Raw genomic sequence first — 25258 nt, 5'->3', positions numbered from 1 at the left:
AGAATCCTCATGAGCCGCCAGAATCTGGGTAGATTTATAGACTGTAAATTTTCTTTTGAAAACTGATAAATAGCATGTCATATTATTAGATTAGAAAGTACAACAAAGATTAGGGGTTTCAGTCACATTCCTGAGTTCGCAAACTCTCTTTTCCTGGAATGCATGTGTCCCAAATGAAAACGTTTAGTAACTGACTGCTTCTGGCAAGTTAGATGATCTAGTGTTTTTTTCTTCTAGAATATCACCATTTGTATTTTAACCAACAAGTAATTTTTAGAATCTTTAAGAATTGGGTGATTGGGAAGATTGATATTTCGTGTGATGCAAAAAAGCAATTCTAGTCAGGAAAACAGCGTGTTCATGGCTGGCTGTGGTTAGGACATCCACGCTTTAAATGCAAAGTTTAGGAGATGTATTTTTGAAAGAAGAGTGTGTGTTCAATGCCCTGTTTTCCAGAAAGCTTTCCTTGGTAATAGTTTCATATGTATTATTATTATATAACAACAGTATGAATTGCTCAGTGATCATTTTGTCATTAAGGGCACAAGAGATTGCAAGAAAATACCAACAATTGGGTTAGAACTGTCTGTTAAGTGCAGATATAAAGCAAATACTATTCCCCTCTGTTTACAAAAAAAATTTTCTTCTCCCATTAGACATAAGATAGTTACGTGTTTGATGTGCTCCTATGTTTCTTAAAAATCTTACATGCTGAAGTTGATATTCAAGTATGGTTACCTCCAACATTTATTTTACTGGGCTCTTTGAAGCATAGTTCCAAAACTGTTAAGTATTTTATTTGTTTTTTGTGTTTGTTTTTCTTCCAGACTGATCTTGATTACGTTAACAGTGTTGTTGCAAGCCTGGAAAAAGAGTAAGTTCTAGCTTTAATGGGGGATTTCTTATTTTATTAGTTTGCTTTTTTTTTTTTTTTTTCCTAAATCAGGTTGTGATAAGTAATAAAATGTATTCTGGCAATATAAGATCATGGATTTTTGTTTCTTGGGGTTTTGGACTTTTGAACAACAAAGTAATAGATGACAAATTAAGGGGCAGTGGATTCAGTCAGTTAAATTTTAAAACAGTAAGTGCGATTAAATTATCTGGTGCAACATAAGCAGATGGAATTGTTTCAACATGAATGGAAATTTGTGACATCTGTGTTAGAGCTTTGTATTTCATATGTTCAAACAAAACTATAGAAAAAAGATCACTAGGTTCTGGAAAAAGAAAGCAAAAGAAGTTATTAGAATTTAGTTACAATTCTGATTACTGGTCAGGAGGCTATACTGCTCTGAAAAAGATGCTAAGGAAAACAGTACTTTTTTTATATACTAGTTTTATTTTATATGCCTTGTTAGAATCAGTCATTGTAACCAGACGTAATAACTGTACCAACAGAAAGCAAGCAGGAATTCTACAGAACTCAGATCTTTTATGTGACTTTAGGATGTTTCTGTTGACAGGTTTTCTACAGAGATTAATTCTGGCTTGGTGGAAGTAATAGCCCCTCCTGCAACTTACTATCCTGACTTGACAAACTTGAAAGAGACATTTGGAGACTCAAAAGAGAGAGTGAGGTTAGTTTATTCCCCCAGATCTTTTCCCATCTCCTCCCACACCTACACTTTAGTTGTTTATGAAATGGCAAGTGGGATGTGAATTCTTGAAATGTTTTCTTACTGTAATTCTTGGAAGTGTGGGGATGCTAAAAGTGCTCTGTGAATCCATCTCATTCCTATCTGCATGCTGTTCTGTGCATGATCAGAGCTTAATGCTATGCTTGGTTGAATTCATTTAGTGCAAACTTCTTTGTTCAGTCTTTTTCTTCCTTAAATACAGTGTAAACCCCAGTAACTCCTGCTGAATTACCATTTAGAATGCACATGTGTTTTTAGTGAAATGTCAGGTACTTTTCACAAAATCAGATTCAAGTTAAACCAATTTTATGTCTGTATTAAAGCATAAGGCAAAAGCTCTGTTCCTTTTTTTCAGACAGAGGATTTCCTGGGGGAACAATGCCAAAAGCAGCTATCCTAACATTTCACTAATACGCGTCATTCATCATAGTGAGATTTACTTTGCATTGCCAGTGTGTATTGAAATATCTTTTTTTCACAATTCTTAAGATTTTAATTTTATTTCAGATGGAGAACAAAACAAAACTTGGATTATTGTTTTCTTATGATGTATGCCCAGAAAAAGGGGGTTTATTACATTCAGGTAAATTTATCTTTGTTTTGAGACAAGTTTTCAAATGAGTCTCCAGAAATTACGCTGTTGGACACATCAGAAGGACTTACACAGAACAGAGAGAACTTGATTCCATAGTTGAAGGAGGGCATTAAGTATGGAGATTATAGTACATGAAGAAATAATTTGCAGAGGACACTGCCTCTGAAAGAGAAAGTAATTTGTCCTATGTGATATTCTTTATCTTAAGATGCTTAGTAAAAAAAAGTGAAGGAATGCAGACAGCTTAACTACTGTTTTTTCCTTGTCCCCCAAATGAGTTACCATTGGGTTGCCTACGCAAAAAACACCAGCATACTTTTGATTGGAAATTGAGCTAAAATCCATTTTTAGTATACTTTATTTTGAGGGCAAGTGCAGTGTCACTTTAATATGACTGTTGTATATAGATACATTTTCAATGTGTGGTTAGACTGGTTTTCCTTTTTCAAAGAGGTTTTAAAGAACAGAGTTAAGCAATTCTTCTTAAATTGGATTTAGCTCAAAGTTGTTCCTATTGCATCTTGCTGCTTTGAAGTAAGAGCCTTACCTACGGGTATTGCAGATTTAGTGAGTAACTGCACTTATGATCTTTATTTAGATTTTGGGACTGTGACCTTTGGGTGTAAAGCCCCACTCATCTCCTCTAGTTTTTACAAAGCTATGCAAGCTGCTTTCTGAGAGCTGCTGGATACTCAGCTCTCCTGGAAGGAATGACACTAGACAGTCATTTCTTTTTGTGCCAGCACAAGGGAGAGAGCATGAATGCACTAGGAGAAAAGACAGAGAAGGAGGATACTTAAAGATACTTAAAGCAGTGACCTGCACTTACTATGAAGTAAAGGGATTGTAACTCCCGATCTTGGCAGTTCTGCTACCTGGACTAGATGATTAGTTTGGACCGTGCACCTGTTCTGCTTCTGGGCAGCTAAAGCCAGGTGAAGTGAATCCCACCTCTGTACATAACATCTCTTAGCTTCTTGTCTCATGGGAGAAATTGTTTCAGTGTGTAAGTAAACAGTCACATTTGCCTACAAATAATACAGATGTTCTACTTGTTCTGCTTATGGTGTCACTTAGTCTAACATGATTTCATGGATGATTTTTCTCTGAAAAGCTAGAAAAGCAATGTTCTGAAATTACAAGTTAAGATACATTTGTGGATTCTTACTATAGAAAGATTCTGGCTTAGTTCTCCACAAAGACAGACTGTGATCCCTGCAATAGTTACTCTTGGCTATAGTGTCTAGGTTTTATAGCAGTGCTTGCATATAGAAATATATGGCTATGTGTTAGCAATATATTATAAATCAGTATTTCCCAGCTGTACTTTTTCCTATTGCTTTGCTGGTGCTTTTTTAAAAAATTTATGTTCATATCACTGCTACCTTCCTCTAGCTTGAAGATGACATCGTTGTCAAGCAGAATTATTTCAGCACAATAAAAAATTTTGCTCTTCAGCTTGCTTCTGAAGATTGGATGATTCTAGAATTTTCTCAGCTGGGTTTCATTGGTAAGAAAATGTTCACTTTAGTAGTTCGAAAGAACACATTCATCCTCAGACTGTGAATTAATAGTGATCTGACTTCAAAGCTATCTTCTTTGTGCTGGAAATAGACCAAGAAGTAGAAATTCATTTTTTAGGAACTCTGGTTTAACTCATTCTTGGTGTTTTCGTTTTTGGGTTTTTTTTGGGTTTTGTTTTGTTTTTCAGTTGTTTCATGTACTTTTGTATGACTGAGACAAACTCAAAACTGTTGGAGGAGAGGGCATTTTTATAACCAAAAGTTAATTGATTTATAAAAATATTAAGACTAACAGTCAAACTGCAAGGAAGGACTTATTTTGAATTTAGCTGCCATTGAAACACAACTGACTAAAGAAAAAAGCATGAAAACTAACTCCGCGTAAAACATCTTCATTGGTGTTTGTGCCAAAATTTCCAAGAATCATCAGGCATCAGTTTATCTTGGATGCAAAGCCTGTTCTATCTCCACCTTTCTGTTCTGTCAAGAAGTTATGACAGTCTTTTCCTTCTTGGGTGTAGTTAGTCTGTCGTTTGCAATGAACAACAGGGAGAGGAGCTAATGCACCATCTCAGGCTGTTATGGATTTAGTACCAGGGTGCTGTTAAAATTACTTTATGGTTTTTGTGCTCTTACACTAAGACATTAAGTGTCCCCCTGAGAGGGACTAAACTTAACAGAAAAGCAATGACAGTGAAGTTTTGAAGATATTTTACAAATCAAAAGGTTATTTCATTACCACAGCGATGTGTCATGATCTGTTTAAAAGTGTTAAGCTGGAGATCTGCAAGGAAAGATCAAAAGCAAAGTCAAACTGTGGAGGTTCCTGTATGTAGTCAACACAAATGATTCCAATGCAGATGCTATACATTGAGCTCAGAACAGGAAGAAAATCCTACATGTAAGGATAAAGTGCAGTCCTAAGTTCTGTCATTCTCTAGGAAGTTCTTGTTGTTCTCTTGTTTTTACTTTGGATCTACCTTCCAGAGAACAGCTAAATTTTTAGCTCAGTGCCCCATAATGGTAGCACTGATGTCCCAAAACCAGGATTCTGTGACCTGGCGTGCAAAAAAAGAAAAGCCAGATCGTAGCACAGAGATGAGATACTGTTTATTACAGAGTTGTACAAGCTTTCATGCTGCAACAAAGCCAGCATACCAGAAGGAAAAGTGACAGCCATTATATACAAAATCTTATCTCTGCTCAGGGTAATCCTAAAGACCCAATTGGTTACGCATTTGCATATTGGTTACATGATCATTTTAGTGTATAATGAGCAATGTTCAGCTAAAGGACACTTTATCCACCAGGTGTGTGTTAAAGCAAGACTCAAATAATTGTGTGGGCTTCAAAATGTCTAAAGCTGCAAGGTCAGTTCATGCTTAGGTATTTTGCAATAACTCTTAATCTTGTCAGACTGACCTAAAACTGTGAAAGGATTTACATATCTTTAGGTTAGCAATTGCAGACAGAATTCATTCTTTTAAGTGGTAGTGACAACACTGGGAATCTTGTCACTGTGTGAATGGCAAATTCTATCCTGTTTCCAGCTCAGCATCAGGTGTGCTGCTGAGACAATAGTTCCCTGGCTTTCAGGGTCTCAGAGATTCACCTGAGTAGAAAGGAAAACAGCAGTTACCTCCCAAATATGCTCTGTTAGGTTACTTCCTATGTTTGCCTGTCAGTCTAACTGAGAGAAACGATGGAGTGAAGGAGAGGAAATGGGCAGAGGGATCTGGTCACCACACAGTCAATCTACTTGGTTGCCTTGGGCTACCAACAGAGATGGACTGTTGCTGAAATAGTTATGGGACTGGTTTTGTGGCTTTGCTTCTACTTTTGAACAGTTTAACTTAAATTGTGGGCTTAGTTGTTGTTAGAGTTTTAGCTCCAGTCCTAATTGCACTTTAAAGGTAAATGCTGTATGAAGTTCCTGGGCTACAGAAGTAATTTATGTTCATTCTACGTTTGCTTAATTTGCTAGTAGAGTGTACTTGCTTACAAATTGCAGTTTTGTAAGACTGACATGTCAAAACAGGCATAAAAACAACTTACAGTTTTGGAAAAGCACTGTCTACCCCATGTAGATGTCATTTCAGATTGCTTATTATTTGTGTATTTCACACTCCTTTCTGTTCTCAGTGCTGCTATAAGAGAGCACAGTGTCTAAGCCAGAAGGGGTAGGTAGATAGTTCTTAAAATTGAGATTTGGCTTAATCACCCACACAGCTGTTTAAAAATATTTTTAAGTTGTTTGTCTACACTGTCTATATACTTTTTTCAGTGTAGCCTCTGAAAATAGTTGTTGTTGAATTTAGTTGTTAGCTCGTGCTGCTTGCATCTCTGTTCCTTGTATCGTATTTTCTTGCCTCCATTTAATTAGACATCAGTAGAATTTCAGAGGCATTTAGCTATGGCTACACATCTTAATGTTGCTTTTCTACCTAGAAAATTAAATCAGTTGTTGTTTTTTTTTTTTCCTCCCAATTTAGCTACTTATCCTGCCTTTAAGTTTTGGGAGAAAAATTAGTATTCATGAAAGGAACTAAAGGAACTAAAACTTCTAGCTCTGAGATACATTGGTGTGCTATAACCATATATTGCATAAAAATTTTATGCAAGTAATGTAGATTTGCCTCATCTCTGCTATCCCTTTGTGGATCTTGATGCAGGCTGATGCTATCGTAATTTGGTAATGTGGATAGCTATGGAGAAAAGCAAAAGTAGTTGTTTGTAACAGGGGATGAGTTTTATGTGTAGAAAGAGAGAAAGTAGAGTACTGAATTGCCTAGATGCTATTGATTTAGAAATAATCTTTAAAAAAGAGAGGAGTGGCTGATTTGCTGTAAGCTATTGGAAACCTTGATCAGCTTGCAAGTTTGCTAGGTAAAAATGGTTTTTGTCATAGTGTAGTTCTGAACTGAAAATCTAATTTATGCAAGTACTACATGAGGAAGTGTCAAATGCAGCTGTTTAGGCTGACAGCAGGATTATAGAATTCTGTCACCTCTGCCACAGAGCAGAAGTGGCTTCCTTTGTTTTTTGGTGTTTTTTTTTTTTAAATACTGAACGCATATTCTTAAGTGCTGTCAAGTAGCTAATAAATAGTGGGTGAGATGTATTCTGTTTCCCTGAGAAGCTCTGTGGAAGGAGATGCATCTTTTGCTCTTCTGGATTCTGATTTGCACTGCAGTCGCTGACACAATACAGGGAAGTTGTACTAGCTTTTTATGAGAAATATTGATTCGTCTTCCAGCTGCCTGTGAGCTGAAGCGTTTTCTAGAGGATCTGCAGTACTCTGTGCTGTGGCTGTAATGCCAGCTGTCACAAACTTTGAATGGGGCGCTCTGAAATCAGCCTTTTGGTTGTCTTACACAGTTCCTCTGAATCTTAATGTGCCCTGATGTTTTAAGGCCTGTTGTTCTGATTACAGTTTTGCCCAAGCTGTCCGCCTGGTTGAAGTTTGGGGAACAGTAGATCAAGTCAAATATTTGAGATTTAAATAACTTCAAAGAGGTTCTGATTTTAGCGCCAGTAATTTGCATATCATTAACAGGGGAAGCATTGAAAGACTTCAACTGTGGTTAGGCTATGTGCTTGCAGGTATAAAATTATTGTTGGTGTAGACTGAATGCATTAAATGATGCTTATGAGAAAAATTAAAATTAATTATTTGGGTATTTGCAGTTCAGAGAACTGTAGAAAACAAAGTTTTTCATTTTGTATGTGTCTTACACTTGCCAACAAAATACTGCGAGTAGTTCACTAATGATGGCATTTAAATTGACTGAAAATCAGATGGAAGTCTTGGAAGGGCACAATAAATAGCAGAAAATGTTCCATTTTTTTTTTTTTTCCCCAGTCTTGGCTCTCACTTTTCTCAGTATAGATAAATAATATGGAGAAAGTCTTCCACGTTTTTTAAATCTCTAGATTTATGGAGCAGGATTTTACCTTTGAGTCTTAATTCTCTTGGATTTTGAAATTTCTTTCCAAGGGTAGGTTGTGTGCACCCAAAATCTGAAACCTCTGAAATTTCGTCAGCAGGCTCTCCTTCATTTATGCCTATTCTTGTGCACAGTACCAAGTGCATGAATGTGGTGCAAAATGAGCCATTTCTTGAATTCTTTCACGTTGTCTTTGGTATCAGGCAGTGCGTATTGAGTGCAGTTTTTGCTTAGGTCTGTTTGACTTCCTGATTTTTGACTGCACACTGGGGCTGGCCAGTGGACAATCTGTAGGCTGGATTTGGGTGGCATCTCAGTGGCTCCATGGCTCACAGCACTTTCCTCACCTGCAGCTGCATGGGTGGCCACAGGACTGCAGGACCTTGGCAAATGCTGCTTCTTGGACTATGGCTATGCCCTAGGGAAGCCAGGCTAATGCTGCTACCCTCGCTCAGGAGAGCCTAGGCAGAGGCTTGGCTGATTTGGATTCAGATGGGCTGTGGTGCTAGATCAGTGGAGTAGGAGTTGTAGTGCGCTGCTTTCCATCCCAAGGAGTAGCTGTGGACAGTCAGGGGTCCAGAGGGTTTTTTTTGCCAGGGGCTTCACTGCAGAGTCCTGTCTGTGAGCTGGTGTGGGGAGAGTGTTCTCAGGGAGAAAAGGAGAACATTGAGCATGAACATGGCAGTACTGCTATGTTGTGCTCGTGATGTCCTGAGACAGGAGCGACAGGTGAGGGATGCTGTGTTACACTGGAGCTGGGACAAAGCTGTGCCAAGCTGGGTGTGGAAGGTGGTGACAGCATTTCAACAAGTAGCGTGTGGTCTGTTCTTGGTTACTGAAGGAAGATGAGGGCTTGTCTCTGGAACAGGGTGTTGCCTGTTCATCTTCACTCCAGTGATCATTACAAATTAAAGTGAGAAGGCATTGCCTGCATTGTTGAACCCTTCCATGTTGCTGGGCAGTGTAAAGTAAGAGAGGATGGTTGGGTCTGAAGATGCTAGTGCAGGTACAGCCAGCTGATGCTTACCTAGTATATTCTAACTGGTTACAGTTGGACATATCAGGGTGGGGTTGGGTGGTGGTTTATTATTATTTTTTAATCTTTTTTTGATGTGTCCTGTGACATCACCATGTTAACTAGATTATTCCCCAAGTCAGGAGCGGTTGACTGCATGGTTGACAGTAGTATGCCAATCGAGGCCTAGAGGAAAGTGCCTCTGGGCCTATATGGAAGTAAATAATTTGTTTATTGATATTGTGTTTCTATTTTAAATAAAATTACAATAACTTAAATCAGAGAAAAGAGTAAACTTCCATCTTGTTATTTGCTTATTCAATTGTAGGTAAGATACCTTAATATTCAGGTTTTAAGTGACGTGGTCTATGAGCGTCTGTTCACCGTAGATGACAACTGAACACTGTAATCCTTGTGCTCTTCAGCAGATGAGCTAATCGAAGGAAAAAATGTACAGTGTGGTTCCATTGCTCTGTCCTTGGATAGAAGAAGAAAAGGATTCCAGAGCACCATGACCATGTGTACCTCCTGGAAGAGGATAAACGGTCTCTTCAGTCAGTCTGCTTCCATTGAGATGGGAGCGATGATGTGGGGATGTTTTTGTCTTCTGAGTCGCACGGTATTGTGCATCGCTTCCACTTCCTGTGCAAGCAGGTGTGACTGACAGACTGTCTCTGCAGGTGTCATCTAGAAATGATGGTTTCAGTCCCATAAACATCTGACTAGTCCCGTTTTTCAGCTGGTGTTTGATTAGGGTTTCTCATATTTTTCTCTTCTCCTGCCTGCTGCTGTTGAAAGCAGTAGGCAGAGATGAATCACCAGGAAAATTGGGAGCCCGTTTAGTTGGAAGTGTGACAAGCTGAAAGAGCTGTTATTCTGCATGAATACTTTACACAACATTCTACAAATCATATGATTGTTTTCTACCAATTTTTAAATATTTACTTCCACAAATAATGTTAAACAATATGACAATATAGAGTGTAAATAGTAACAATATACTAATAAAAATCATAACATCTTTCTTATGTCTTTAAAGAAGAAAGCTTTGCAGTTGTCCCTAGTTTAGTAGAAGTTGTCCCTTGTTTAGTGGGAGCTTCAAATTTTAGTTACAGAGTATTTTCAGGTGGAGATGCCTATTTGAGCACTGCATTGTAAAAAGCACTTACAAGTGATGTCAATGTTTATGTTTTATAAACATCCCAATTACAGGGTTTTTCTAAGGAACAACTTTGATTTAGCCATGTCAGTTCAGTTAATGTCTTACCACATTTGTTTCTCAGCCCATTGTGTGAATGGTCTGCTTTATGAATATAGCATCATTCCAACAGATTAAATAATCGAGACTTTTGTCAGATGCTTCTTCCATATTTATTGCACTGCATCATGATGTAGCCTCGCTCAGACCCCTCCAAACTCTTCTCAGAATTCCAAAATAAGTATTATTTCATGGGCTATGTTCTTAACCAACTTCATACAAGTCTTAAGGGAATGAGATCATATCAGACCTGTTTTCTGGAAAGAATGAGGCCCTTCAGGTGATCTCCTAACTGTCTGTCCTCTTAGAAAATAAAGAAACTTACAATTTGAGATCCTGGCATTCTCAAAGCAAATCTCCCTATGTAAGAGTCTGATATCTGGCATTGTCAGAGCACACATAACAAAGCCCCTGCAACTTCGACACTTTCCTTTTAAAGATAGCCTTGTTGCTAATAAATGTAAGCTAACAACCTGTCATTGTGTATCTACTCTGAGATATTGTATAATGTGCCAGGCTCAGTCACCTGTTTCAGTGGAGAAATTTTCAATCGCTGTTACAAGAGGAATTTGAACTCCAAGCTCCTTGGGTGTTTTTATGCTGCCTTGCGATAATTTCCTATGAATTACAAACTACAGTGAGTCTCAAAAGAAAGAGAAGTAACTAAATGTCTGACTCTGAGTGACAGTCCACATGTACACCCACAGTGGAAATGTATGTTCCTAATCACTTAAGGCTAGATAAATGTTTACCTTTTGTGTAGTACTGATTCATGGTGATACTTTAGGTATATCCTCTCTTTCGTTTATATAAATGCGAACATCTTAATGGCTAAATCAGGTAGACTCCTTGCACCGTTTGTTCATTTGCACTTAGCCACCTTTGCCAAAAGAGTGCTACACTGCTGACAGTTTTTAAGCTTCACACAAAACATTTGTTTGCCATCCAGACTGGCCTATACAGCTCCTTAGTGGCCTTTCCAAATAACTTAATCCTCTTGCAGGTGAGAACCAAATCCCGTTTTCTGACGAGTATGGGAAGTTATTTTGCCGCCTCAGAGAGGAACCTGTTCTTAGTGTCTACTCCATCTGTTATTCCTTAAATGTAGGAGAAAATATTAGGACATCTACCATTTGTGGAACCTATTATTTAAAAAGCCTATGAAGGCCTCACAGATTACAAGTGGGGAAAAAAAATAATTATATGCCAAAGTGCTGTGTGTTGATGTGTTGTAGAGCATTCCCAAGTGTGGACAGACAGAAAACTTTGACTGAGGAGCTTCTATTGGACTCTGACCCATTAACGCACCTGTGCCCCAAGAGCCCATGCCTAAGTCAGCACTGCCCACATCTCAGCACCATCTGCAGAACTGAATCACTGCAGCTAGTGTCCTCCTAAGAGATCTGTTGTCATGTAATGTATTTCTCCATTGCCTCCTCCCTTGTAGCCTAGCAAAGTAGAGGCAGACTTGGTCTGCAGACCTGGTGATGTTTTCTGAATCTGCCCTCAAATCTGGAACTGTCTTTGGGAGTTTAGTTGGTACTCATTCCCTGGTGGAAGCAATTGCTGTCAGTCTATCTGCAGCCTTGGACTGCCCCCTATTCCCAGTTAGGCGTTGCTCCTGATAGCCTTCCTACAAGCCACCTTTCTTAAGAGCTGCATTCAGTTTAACAGCATAGCCCAGTCTATTGGCCACCTTTCTCTTCAGACACTTGTGCTGACGGTGAAGTGTATTCCACAATCACATAAAAAGTTGCTCCTGTTGATAGTAAATAGGCTTTCTTCATCAACAGTAAGTTTAGTTCTTTTGCCAAGGCCTCCTTTGAGCAGTTTGCAGGGCTCCCAGGAATCCCATAGCACAGTGCCACCCAGAAGTCCATCTGTACTTGGTGAAGCAGTATGCTGTCTTGGATGCCCCAAAGTCATGGCAGTACTTGAAAAAGTTCTGCAGTTTTTGTTTGTGGGAGGGACTTAGGCTTTCTACTAGGCAGCTGAATGCTTTGAGTATAGCTAGTTGGAAATGTCCTCAGTATGACTTTGCTGATGGCCTGTGCATTTCAGAAAAAAACTCCAGTTGCTGCTATGTAATGTCTCTGTGGGTTTTTTTAAGTTGGGTTCTTTCTAGTTATGTTCTAGTGGCTTCCTCTTTGCCTCTAATTTTCTACACAGAGGGATCTGGAGTTAGTGGTAGGTGTTCCCTCTCTGCTTTTTTTACCTGCAAAAGCTGAAATTGTCTGACTGGGCAGGTAATGCTTGCAACAGCTCCTTGTCTCAGATGCTTGAAGCTCACACATGGCGTGGAGAATAATAGACACGAATCCATAAGTCGTCTGACTTTATTTTTTCAGACTGACAATTTCTGTTCTGACGGAGACTGTGTTGTAGTATACATTGAATATTTTGATAGCACCAACATATATTAAAATGAGTTCTTGTCTGAGTAGTTGCTTTATTTAGTTTTGCATAGCTGGAATGTACAGAGCTTTTAATAACATTGAGATTTCAAGTTGTTCATTGCCAGTGTTTCTTGTTTTGACACAAACTTATCTTCTGTTGTCTCCCTGATTTCAAAAGACAATGCTATCTTTAATCTAAAATAACTCTAGTTATTCTTAATGTCATCACAGGTAAAATGTTCCAGTCTCCAGATATCACTCTTATTGTAGAGTTCATATTTATGTTTTATAAGGAGAAACCTATTGATTGGCTACTGGACCATATCCTCTGGGTGAAAGTGTGTAACCCTGAGAAAGATGCTGTAAGTTTATTTTTATTATAAAGCTTCTAAAATGTTTTCATGATGGTGAATGAGTTGGTTTTGTTGAGCTGGAGGCTGGCATGCTGTGTATTATGGTTACTGCATGTCCTGAAAGAGTCTTTCTTCCCACCAAGATTTTAATCTCAAAAAGAACTTCAGAGAGACGGTTCTCAGGGGTATTGTAACTGTTATTGCAGATTTTGGAGATAGATGCAATAGGATGAAAAGCAAAAATCTAGTTAATTTCTTTGCATAACAGTCCTAAAACTCGTCCGTGTAGCCTCCACTGAGGCTCTGCAGAATGCCACTGCTTGGACAGCAGGCATAGAGAAGGTTCCAAATGGGGAATAAATTCTGGATTTTGGTCCTTCATTTCTCAAGTAGCACCCTTGCTGGAAAACTGAATAAACAGGTTCTGTGCAAGAACCTTGAAGAGTAATATATTTGAACAGCAGTCTTGGTAGATTTCTGGAATGAAAACAAGAACAACAGGGTAAATAGGTCTGGGTTCTCACTGAGTCTTTTGGTTCATGTGACATTACATACTTGCAGTAAGAACTCAGCCATTTTTTGTTGGTTTTACTAATGTGATCATTTTTTTTTCTTAATCACTCTTTCTCCCCCTTTCAGAAACATTGTGATCGACAGAAATCTAATCTACGGATACGCTTCAGGCCTTCTCTTTTCCAGCATGTTGGCCTCCACTCCTCTCTAGCAGGGAAGATCCAGAAACTCACAGTTAGTAGCAAAAAATTTCCTTCCTTTCCAGAGCAGACTAGTTAAATGAAAAACCTTGTAGCCCTTGACAAAACAGGCATTTTCTTGTTGTGTGGCTTTTTCAAGTGTGCTGTATATTACTCCAGTTGGAATGAAATCTGATTTAAACTGGATACTATCAAATATAAGAACTGCTCGTATCAGTTTATTTTTGTGGATTTTTGCTTGGGGATATATATATATATATATATATATATTTTACTTTAATGGCATGTTAATCTTGTTAATCAATATAGGATCTGATACATCAAAAAATGAGTAATGCATTATTTTTCCCTTTTATGCAAGTGTTTAAGTGTAACCATTTGGGAAAAGAACATAATAAAACAGGTTATCTGACCAGCCTGATGTTTGTCTTTCTTTCAATTAGGATAAAGACTTCCTGAAACCATTACTACATAAAATCCACGTGAATCCACCTGCAGAGGTTTCGACATCTTTAAAAGTCTACCAAGGACATACACTAGAAAAAACCTATGTAGGGGAAGACTTTTTCTGGGCTGTCACACCGGTTGCTGGGGATTATATTCTATTTAAATTTGACAAGCCAGTCAATGTAGAAAGGTTAGTAATTATTTGCCTTTGGTCTCAAATCTAAAGCTGCTTCTTTGCCAAGAATGCTTGAAGATAGAATTTGGGGCTGTCATTATAACCGAAAGTGAAATGACGTAGGGTCTTTGGAGTTCAGCTGAAACGATGAACAGTACTGTCTTCCCTCTTCATTCTTTTACTACTGTAAATTTTGTATTTTTTTTTTTTTTAATTTAATCTTGAGTCTTTTTGATAAATGCAATTCAAAACTAGTGCTTCTCTGGCAGTTCATAAGAGAATTTAAAAGAAGTCAATTTGGATCTATTTGTATTTGGTTGGTCTGCTTCTAATTACAGAGCAATTGTGCAGCATGGTGTGTGGTACAGTATGTTGTGCCCTGCAGCCTCAGTCCCTTGATTGTCCACATCAGAAATCTTGCTGGAGCATATCACGATGTCTCCAGACCTGAAGCTGGGAACTCTGAAGGGTAATGCTTTTTAGATGTAGCTTTAGGGCTTGAAAAAAGTCCCTGTGCTAAGACTCCAAGTTGACCTATTTAAGAAAATCAAAATTTAACAAAAAAATAAGGAGGGATGTGCCCTTGAAATACCTTTATTTGTTAGAGGAATAAAGGTGACTTCTTTTTACCTACTAGTCAGATCAAGTAAGGATAATAGAGTTTGCACTATAATCATCCTTTAGTGTGAGATTCATTTGCTGCTTTGCTTTTTACTGTCTTGCCAACCTAGTAGTCCAAGACTTATAAAATAAGTTGTGTATTTGGTGTCTAAGTGTTGCTATATTAGTGGATTCCTTTTCTCCTTCCTTCATGTAGCTTACGTGTTCTTTTGAGGCCAGTACCTATAGTCTGGTAGATCAAAGTTTCTTGGGTTGATTTGACTGGATGCTTTTCTCATGAAGCAGCCCTTTTTCTACAGTCCTGAACTGAATCCAGTGAGTCAACTCCTGTGCCATGGTACGTAATCAAAGGCTAAGTCTTCACCTTGGCTTAGTGCAACAGTGAGGATCAGTAGTTTTCCTTGTTACTATGTGGTTCCAAGCTAGTCTGATCTATGAAACTCAACTTTGGCATTTGAGATGTCAAATTACTCTTTCAGTTGATCACTATGCTTTAAAAGACTTTCCTGGTTAGCTTCCAAAGATGCATGTGTTGAGGAATCTGACTACCATAGCACCTTGGATTAAAGGCAGAATCTTTTTTATCATGTGCCAATAGTTTTAAAAATACACATTTTTCAACTCAGATATGTTAATTCTTTTTTTTAAATTTTTTTTTCAAAGTTATGAAGTAAACGTTGTCCTTTTTTTCTTTTAATAACAAATTCTATGCATCTACATTATGAATAGAGTAACTGTAAGCAACAAATGTTGATCTTGGGTGAATTAGGATGAGTCAGATGCACAATGGCAATTTTAGAAAGCATTGCTAGCAAGTGTCATAGGCTAGCACTGTTATTTAAAAAATGATATGCACAGATCTGAAGACCTGATTTTTTATATGTATTACCTTAATGGTGAGGGAACGGGGGGAAAACTAAGTACTAATTATCAGTGCAAAAGGTTGGAAGACAGTGTTCATTATAATGCCCTGGAAAACCATAGCTAGGCCTAAGATAGTTATGTCTACCTGCTGTGGTAAGAGCAGTCCCAGCAGTAGAGGATGATATGATTTTTTTTTTTGCTGTTATTATTTCTGTTTGTTGAAGAAACATACTTTATTTTTAGCAGAAAGGCAAAATCTTGTTGCTTCCTCAAAGCGAGTCCACCAATTAGACTGATGCTGCCTGTTCAGACTTAGCTTAACATTGTTTGAGCTATACCATTTCAAAGTTTATTATCATTTTAGCTTCTATTGCCACAGTGTCCTCAAAAATGCAGAATTTTGCCTTTCTGAAGTCAGTGTCCTGTTAGGGCTACAGGTGTTGTCATTTCAAATTATTGGGGGCTTTTTTTGTTTGTCAACTTAACAGCAGCAGACTCTGGTGGCTGAAGGTCAAGTGGAGCAATGATGTTTCGTGATATTTCAAGGATGCTTGCTGAGGCAGTCAAAAATAAAACTCTGACTTGCAGGTTGAAACACAGAAATGGGAAAATGGATCAAGCATTAGGAAAACTTACGTGGTGGGTAGATACATCTGCTGTGGGAATTAAAAGTAGAAAATACACTTTGGAAAGCCATCTTGTGTTTCTGAAGGGATGCAGCAAGTTTCTCCCCTAGGTTCTTTTCTTTTTTAAGTAATAGAAAAGCTCTTTGAATTTACAGAAAATTTTGTCTGCCAAGTCAGTTTGAGGTGTACCTGCTTAATAGCTCCCATGATAAATTCTCGATGAACAAGTTTTTAAATGGAAATATTGACCACAAGTCGACTGAATGAATGGCAGGTCTGTTACACTGTGACAGAGCACTAACTTGTTCCTGTAGTTTATTTTTCCATGCAAAATGTTTTGCTGAACTGAATTTAAATTTACTGTTGAGTATAGCAGTTCAGTAATTAGCTTTCATTAAGTCTTTAAATATTTCATTTTTGAGACCTGAGAATATTTTCAGGGATAATGCTGGCAAGGATCTCTTAAAATGTTAAAGTGAGAACTGAGCTTACTTTGCTGAGCTCAGTATGAGTAACATTTCTGGCTGATTTGTGCAAGACCTGGTTGGCAGATCCCTGCTGAATATGGAACAGTCAAAGAGACAGCACTTGTTCTTAAACCACACCTGAAAAACAGGCACGTGTAAATTCAAATTGCTCAATGTTCATTAGCTCTCCCACTGAATCTTTGCAGTTTTTTTCCAAGCAGAAGATCTCCAGCCACAATACTGATATCCCTTAATATTAAGCTAGGATCTCGTTCTTATATAAGAATATTCATACCTCTCTTTCAGTAGCATATCTTTGAGAATGAAAGTAGATTCATTGACTTTTCTCTTAAAAACAAATTTCGGAGCAGTGTTGAAGGTCTGATGGCTTGGTTTTGGTTTGTTTGTTTGTTTTTTTTATGCATGGGCTGTTTTCTAAATGCTCAAAACAGCATATATTGTAAAGATGAGAAATACTGAATTTCTGTTCCCTTAGGTTCTTACGCAATTATTGAAAAGTACCTGTTTGATATTATTGATATGTACGCTATTGTTCAAAGCACACATAATTGTTAAAACTGACAGTTATATTTACAAGTTTCAAAGTTTCTTTATGAAGCATACATCATTACTACTTTAATGTTAGTTCTGAATGTAAATTCATTTTTCTCATTACAATTAACAGATTCAAGATACTTTTTCACTAGTTAACTCTTTCTTCAGAGGAGTCAGTGAGCAATGTTGACCATAGCAGCTTATTGCAAAGAGCTTTTGACTGTAGACTTTGCTTGAGGGTTTTTTGTATGTAGGAAGCTCTGAAATACTGGTGCAAGAGTAGTGAATCTTGAACAGAGGTAGTAAATTTCAAATGTAATCCTGGTTTAAAAACAAAACAGATCCCAGAAAGACATTCCACTGCAGCACTTAAGTGATGCTGGTGTCTGTCATTGTCATAACAGTCTCTTTTTTGACTGCCTGAGTTTTGGAGTCCTCCCATAGATGTGATTGACACAAATCAGATATTGTTCTCCAAGGACATGTGCACTAATTACACTGAGGAAGCCCTTGGAAGTGCATAACCTACGGCTGTATGTATATCTAAATTTGCTTTAGATTTTTTGTGGTTTTAAACATGAGACTCATCTTTTCTTGTATATAACTGCTTGGTAGTGTTACTTTGAATATTTTCAAAAGAATTAGCAGTTTGTCTTTGGTGGTGTTTGTGTTTGTTGGTGGTATTTTGTTTTTTCCATCCCCCTCTAGCTCTACTTTTAATGCTATAGTTCCACTGTAGTTGTGGTACTCTATTAGCAAGTTATTGGGTACTCATCCTAATGTGACATTGATTATTAATAAAGTGATTTATGAAGTAGAACTTGCAGTCTGGAATTTCAGCTTTAAACTGAAATCTTAATAATTTGATAAAACAGGTTGTAGAATACATTGATTTCTTTGTGTTCTGATGTTGGTATAGATATTGGATGTGCAGTATTTGAGGCTAATCATCTAATTTTCCATGTTGTTGACCCTGGAATCACAGGGAACATGTGGTGTTAACCTTGCATATATTTCCTGTGGCATCTTCTCACAACATAGAATTCCCACTCATGCAAGAAAAATATATTTGACTGTTTGAGCTAGAAAATCAATGTATTGAGTATGAAGAATATGTTGATGGGCTTCTGGTAACTAAATGTGTACATTACTTTGTCTACTTTGAAATTATTGTGACTGTGCTGAAAAATACTTGCATAAAATTGAGAGTTGCTTGCCTGTTATTACTGCCACTTCGTAAAGGAAAACAAACGTAGCTTTTAAAACAGGTTCTCTAGCTATGAAAACTTAAAAGAAATTTATGGGTTTTTTTTAAGTAGAACAAAGTTACCAAAAAAAATGTATCATCACAGGAGTTGGTCATGTATGTATCTCAATTCTAGTTAATGCAAGTCCTCCTGTGGGTCCAGAGGTACAACATCAAATGGATTACAAAGGAAAAAAAAGACTTTCTAACAGCTTTCCAAAACTGGCAGTGAGGTGGAACTTTTAGAATAATACAGCTGTAATGTGACTGATGTATTAGCTGTTCTTCGATCATAATCACTGCTCAGTGTAGAAACTCTCCTTCAGCACAATGCAATACATTCAACCTTTCTTGGGCAGTTTCAGCTGAAGTAATACATGCACACACGGTGTATGATTTAGAAATAATCTTTGTTCTGATTCTGAACATGTAATATAGGTTATTAAAGTTTAACATCACCTTCATTTTATGAAGCTTTAATGCTGGTGTCAGTCAATAGGAAATTTCTGAAAGTCTTTGAATTTATTTTTTTTTAATGTTTTGGTGTTTGTCAGTATATTGCAGGTGGGATATTAGTTTTAGTGTATGTAAAAAAGAAAATGTGAGGTCTTTGGGTTTTGTGTTTACATAAGCTTCTGTGCTAATGAGAAGAACATCCTCAAATGGATGCACTGACAGTGGGGATTTGGCAGGCAGGCTCCCAGCCGCTGATGCTGTTTGCTTCGGGCGTGGAACTCTGCCCATCACAATGAAGCAAGAGATTCATGTGAAAAGGGGAAAAAAAAACTGAAATGTGGATCAGAGACAGAAGAAAAGAGCTGCCTGAGCCAAGGATGTGCTGCTTCCTCCTTAATGGCACTAATATTCAAGATTTGTGTCTTTGGCAGTGTTCCTGGGTTTACAGATCTAAGTCAGAAATCATAGAGGCTTAATGCTGTTGCCTAAACCGTAGATGTCTAATGCCACTTCAGAGACCCTAAAATACTGCACCTGCTTTATGGAAGGGTTTGAGTCTCTGAGATGTCATAATTGCACCTTGCCAACCAGAAATGGTGGCAAATGCCTATGTTTAAGAAAACTGAATGGAGTTATATGTGCTTCTGGAGAATTAAGCTGAGGGGAAAGTGTTTATGTGCACGCACATATATTAAAAAAACCCCACAACCAACCAACACAACAACCAAATAACAACAACAACAAAACACAAGTAAAAAACCCCAACCAACCAACCACAACAACAAAACAAACAAACAAAAACCCCAAACAAACAAACAAAAACACAAAACGAAACCAAAGCCTTTCTACATGTCCCTGGATTAAAAGTTCAGCAGAAGTAACCTTGCAAAAGAACAAAAGGGCCACTTAACTTAAGTAAACTCCTTAAAGAGCAAAGATTTCAGGACAGATAACAGCCCCTCCCTTAAAAAACAAACACAGCAAAAAACCCAAACATACAAAAAACCCCACAAAACACCAAAATCCCCAAACCACATCCAAAACTAAAAATGAAAACCAGTTAAAATGAATTTAATGCCAAACCCTTTTCTGTTGCAGTTGGTGTGTGTGTGCTCAGAGAGCACAGTGCAGGTTTTGAAAGGTGATCTCCTTGTCCTCACTGGGAAACAGACAGCTGGAGTAGACCTGGGAATTACAAGATTTCCTTGCCCAGCTAAATGCCTTCTACGTATATTGCTCACTTGAAGGAAGTTAGGAAATAGTATAGGTAACGTTATGAAAAGATTTAAATTGACTTTTAAAATGGTGTGGGAAAATTTAGTTCTTAGGTGTATGTTGGATAAGAAAACACCACTCCCCAAAATCCCCCTATCAGCTCTTCAGGGGGGCTTCATCCCTCACAGTTCTCAACCATGCACCCCACTTTATGTATGGACAGTTAGACTGACAGAGAAAGTGAAATCTTACCAGGAATTTTGCATAGAATTTCATGGGGTGTTGGTGTTTTCTTTTGTTCTTCCTCAAATTGGGGTCTATAACAAGATAGAAAAGCTCTCATTAGATTGCTTACCTATTGTGAGTACTTGAGGAATTCAGCTTTTTTTTGGAAGTATAAGCAGTTTTTGCGAAAGAGTGGGTAAGAGGCATAAAAGATAAAAGAAATAGAACTTGAGAGAGGGAAAAGAAAGCATTCATCTTCCGTTTGTATTTTGCACAAGGAAATAATGCGGGGTTAATACGGCTTTCCAGTGACAGTAAAATAACATTTCCTAATGAGGATTCTGGGAAAATGACAGAGAGGATGTAGATTAGTTTGCTTTTATCACATTTGCATCCAGTGATCAAAAATACTGGATAAAATTGGTGAATAATGACTTCTGCAGTGGATGATGGCATCTGTAGAAACCCAAAAATTTGCTGACTGAATGTTGTTTTTATAGAAATTCATGTTGTGCAGAATTAAAAAACTGATATGCTGCATGTTGCTATGGATAATTTGCTCAAACATGGGAGGAAACATTTATTCTCTGCCTTCCTACCTCTCTTCCTTTTCTGAAAATGAGATATGCTAAAATATATCAGATTGCTAAAAAGAGATGTAAGGAGGCTATGTAGAGAAAAGGATTTAATTCCTGATGTTTACAGTGCACAAAGGGCTGCATTCATAAATAGATTCTTAGAATATTTGTGTTCAGCATCAAGTGAGAGAAGTCTTTTTTTCCTTCAAAACAAGCCCCAAATATATTGTCAGCGGATGTGAATGGTGCTTTTTAAAGAGTTTTTGTATATTATTTCCTTTTATGAAGGTGCCATAATTCACTGGAAGTGATTGTGTTTTGTTCTCATTTTTAATTGCTCAATGAAATAGAAGATGCATAGAATCACCCTTTCTAGGTATATAAAAAATGTTGGCACCTCTATTTATTTAAATAAAATATAACAGACAGTAAGACAGATTTTTTGATGCCTAAGAGAAAACAAATTAGGTAATAGAATAACAGCTTTCTGGGCCTAAATATGCTTTGATGTGAGAGAAAGAAGATACATTTCTTTCATAAGCAAAATAGGAGGAGGGTAAAGAGTTGCAAGTAGTTGGGTGTTTTGGGTTTTTTGTTTTTGAAAGTACAGATGATGGATTAGTGCTGGAAGATGGAAAAGATAAGCTATTCAAAGAAGAATATTAAAGCTAACAGTGCAGATTAGTAATATTTATATTAATTTATACATATCTTGAGGGGGGATGTTACAAAAGATGAGAAGCTTCCCAAGCGCTCACTGCTGGGGTATTTCTGAATCTGAGTGTAGGCTTTAAAGAACAGTAATAGCGAACTGCATTGGCAAGCTAATGATACCGTTTGTCAGCGTGATAATTGTGCTTCTGCCCTCCTCTCTCTTTGTGTATTAGGATGCGTATGAATATTCTTTTCAGCTTTTATTTCCACACCCCCTCCAGTTAGCTTAATTTTTAGGTGTATCTAGCTCCGTGGTAAGAAGTCAGACCCTCAGTTTGGGTAAATACTCAAGTTACTGAATATGAAAATGGAGGTTATCTTTGCAAATTTGACTTTATTCCGTTTTGTTTGTTGTTGGTTTGTTGGTTTTGGTTATTTGGGTTTGTTTGGGGTTTTTTTGTCTGTTTTGTCCTTGTTAGTTTTTTTATGGTGGTGGTTGTTGTTGTTTTGTTTATTTATTTATTTTTCCAAAACCTTCAGCGCTCTTGAAATTTTGTATATTTTTTTCTGCCCCATAAGGTATTAATGTTTAACAACCTCTATTATTGTCATACTACACTGAGGTTATGTAATGCAAGAATGTATGCAAGTTAGTTCCTCCACTTTGTAACTTCTGGCGGAAGGGAGAATGTCTATGTTCTTGAATATCTACAGTAGCTTGTTGTTATCTTTGACTTGTGACTTCCAAAAGACGCTGATAGAGGAAAAGTTTCTCTAAGGTTCAGGTACATTAGCATTTCAGTTACCAGCTGTTAGTCACTTTTCTGATGACTTCCATCAAGAATGTCCATATGTGTCCATGTTTATACTTTTTCATTTAAAAAAAGCTGTAAAGTAATATTCCATAAGGTAATAGTAGTAATTTTTAACTTAAAGTGAATTTGTACTTGTTTGGGATTAGTGCATTTAGACGTCTACAGGTTTCAGAATTTTGCTTTTGATAAAATGTTTCAGAAGGTGTTGTGTTTAGCCAACAGATAGACAAGAATACCTTAGTGATTACATCTGAAGACAAATGCCAGCTAACTAGGAAGGAAAAATATGTTTTCAGTGTTTACAGGAACTGTCACCTGTAAATCCCAGGGCAGATGTCAGAAGAACGTAGCCAAAAGCACAACTACTTCCAGGTCTTTCAGTGCCTGTATTCGGAAAAACCTTTCATAGTCTGTAAACCTTGAAAGCTGGTGGCTGCTCAGTGTGCCAGGGAGGCAATTTTCACAAAAGAACAGCTAATGACGCTTTTTAAAGAACCTGTAGAATATCTGCTTATTTGTAAATTAAATTTTATTTCAAATATATTTTTAATTTGTAAATTTTATTTCTAAGCAAGAGATTAATCACATGTGCAAACTGTGCGTGTATATTCATACCTTTGTTTTTAATCTGTGAAACTTTTTCTACGTAGGTGTTATCTTTCAAGTGTTCAAGCAAGGCTCAGATATAAAAATATCAGTTCCTTTCTAAGCAATTTTAACTAAGATGTGACATAAACGTATGTTACATGTGTGTGTGTGTGTGTGTATGTGGGCAGACAGTTACAGAAAACATACCAAAAAAGCAGGTTTGATTACATGGAAATAATATTTTATTAATTACTTCTGTAAATTGTTTTGGCATTGTGCCAGCTTTGTGTGTCTTCCCCTAATGTAGCTGGGGGAGGAAACCACACGTGGGTTTCAAAAGTTGATGGCTCAGTGGGAGAAATGGTTGGCTGTAGCTGCGTGTTTGCAGGGTTGTTTTAAAAATCAAACCAATAAACAAGCTCCAAATAAATAAATACTTCCCCCCGACCCCCACCACCACCCCCCCCCCAAAAAAAAGAAAATTCCACAAACAAGAAAAAACAACCCAGCACCACCACTTCCCCCTGCCCACCCACCAAAAAAAACCCATCCAAACATCCCAAACCCATTATTGCTCAGTGATCAAAGATCATGGACTTTCTTTGTGGCTTTTTAGGTCTGTCTTCTCAGCAATAAGATTTTGGACTAGAAAGCACTGAGGAAAAGCAGCGTGTCTGTGGTTTGGTTGGAGTGTTTGATGGCAGCATCTCAGACATGAGTATTTGATCACATATGTATTTTAAAATAAGTCTCCTTACAATTTTCAGGGTTTTCAAGGGGAAAAATCCCAATAACTATTAGGATATCTGACAGACTAAAGGGTGGCAAGTTAGATCTGCTAGGTTGGAAGGCAGCAGAATATACTTTTAAACTTTTGGTCAGCTTTGCCAAGAGTTTTGTTGTGCTTATTATTGAAACGTACAATAAAGGCATCTTCCTAGAAAGGACAATTAAGTCTTTGGGGTTTTTTGGATATCACTAATGTTTAGAAAAAGTCACAAGATTTTTCCTGGAAGAACTGTAGATGTTTTAGGTATCTTGTGTGCTTTAGAGTTGACTAACCTTTACATTGAACTACAGTGGGGAAATTACTTTTCTTGAAGAACACACTGTGCTGAAGCTCACTGAATCCAGGTTTGTTTTGCAGTTCAATCTGTGCAGTTCTGCTTAAACCGGTTCCATAGAAATCAATGTAGCTTTCTTATATCACACGGTGCTTTTACTTTTTTCTGAGCCTTGATAGAAGAAATGTTACATATATGTGTGTGTATTTTTTTCAATTCTATCATTTTGGGATCACAGACAGAGTCAGAGAGCTCTGTTTTCTTCTACTTGTCTTGTAGCTAGGGAGTATGGATTAATGGCAAGTACTTACCTGGTTTCAGACATATTGGATAAAGACAGACTGGAATTGACATCTCCAATTATGTCTTAATAAATTGCAAATTGAGCTAATGTTTGTAATTTTAATCAAGTGATAATTTCTGAACTAATTTTGTCCCTGTGATGTATTTAATGGCGAAGATGGTGCTTACTGTTAATTTCTCTAAGTTCCAATTGAAGAAAGGTTTGAAATGTGTTGATAGACTTTTACATATTCATTTAAATGTATTAAAAATAAAATAGGCTTGTTAAAAGTGGCATCTGAGTAGGTGTAGTATCTATGTAGTTTTTGACAGTAATATGAATAAACTCTGTGGTCCACTAGAAAAAAATAGTAATGAACAATTTTTCAAGCATTGATACCACCTAGTGGTAAAAAATATTCTTACCTGTTTACATAATATGTATTCAAAAGAATATGAAGTTTGTGTTATATATAAAGACATGGGAATTAAACTGTGTCTTTTGTAACATTACCTACACATGCATAGTACTGCAAAAGCTGTTTGAGAGTGAAAAGCTAGAATTTGAACACTTACACTTCACTGTTTGTTACATGTAGAGATGGTTTTGATATAGTTTTAAACATATTAAAAATTCATTAAATGCACAACTGGATGAATGTAATGTGGACTTTGCACAGGTATAAAAAGGGGGCCTTTCCTTTTATATATACATATCCAAAACATGCTTTTGTTTAAAACAAAGCAAAACAGTGTTTGGAATAGAAGCTTGAATTCAGGGAACACTAAGGCTGTGGATATTGAATCATAGAATCGTAGGACTGAAGGGACCCACAACGATCATTGAGTCCAACTCCTGTTGCTGCATGTGACAACCCCACAGGTCACACCATGTGTCTGAAGGTGTTGTCCAGTCTCTTCTTGAACACTGTCAGGCTTG

General features: G+C 37.3%; 1 protein-coding gene across 3 annotated transcripts in view; it reads left to right on the top strand.

Annotated features, from left to right (window-relative positions):
* The window catches only part of MGAT4A (alpha-1,3-mannosyl-glycoprotein 4-beta-N-acetylglucosaminyltransferase A), an 87985-nt gene that overhangs the window by 50953 nt on the left and 11774 nt on the right, over nucleotides 1–25258 (top strand). For all 3 annotated transcript variants that reach the window (XM_065075640.1, XM_065075647.1, XM_021287699.2), the window contains 7 exons: nucleotides 828–874; nucleotides 1467–1580; nucleotides 2148–2223; nucleotides 3631–3745; nucleotides 12606–12736; nucleotides 13367–13474; nucleotides 13884–14077. In XM_065075640.1, the coding sequence (XP_064931712.1) occupies nucleotides 828–874; nucleotides 1467–1580; nucleotides 2148–2223; nucleotides 3631–3745; nucleotides 12606–12736; nucleotides 13367–13474; nucleotides 13884–14077 (785 nt within the window). The remainder of the gene's footprint in view (nucleotides 1–827; nucleotides 875–1466; nucleotides 1581–2147; nucleotides 2224–3630; nucleotides 3746–12605; nucleotides 12737–13366; nucleotides 13475–13883; nucleotides 14078–25258) is intronic.

Source organism: Columba livia, chromosome 1 (assembly GCF_036013475.1).
Source record: "Columba livia isolate bColLiv1 breed racing homer chromosome 1, bColLiv1.pat.W.v2, whole genome shotgun sequence".
NCBI lineage: Eukaryota > Metazoa > Chordata > Aves > Columbiformes > Columbidae > Columba > Columba livia.
The sequence above is the reverse complement of the archived record's forward strand: the minus strand, read 5'-3'. Positions and strand labels throughout refer to the sequence as shown.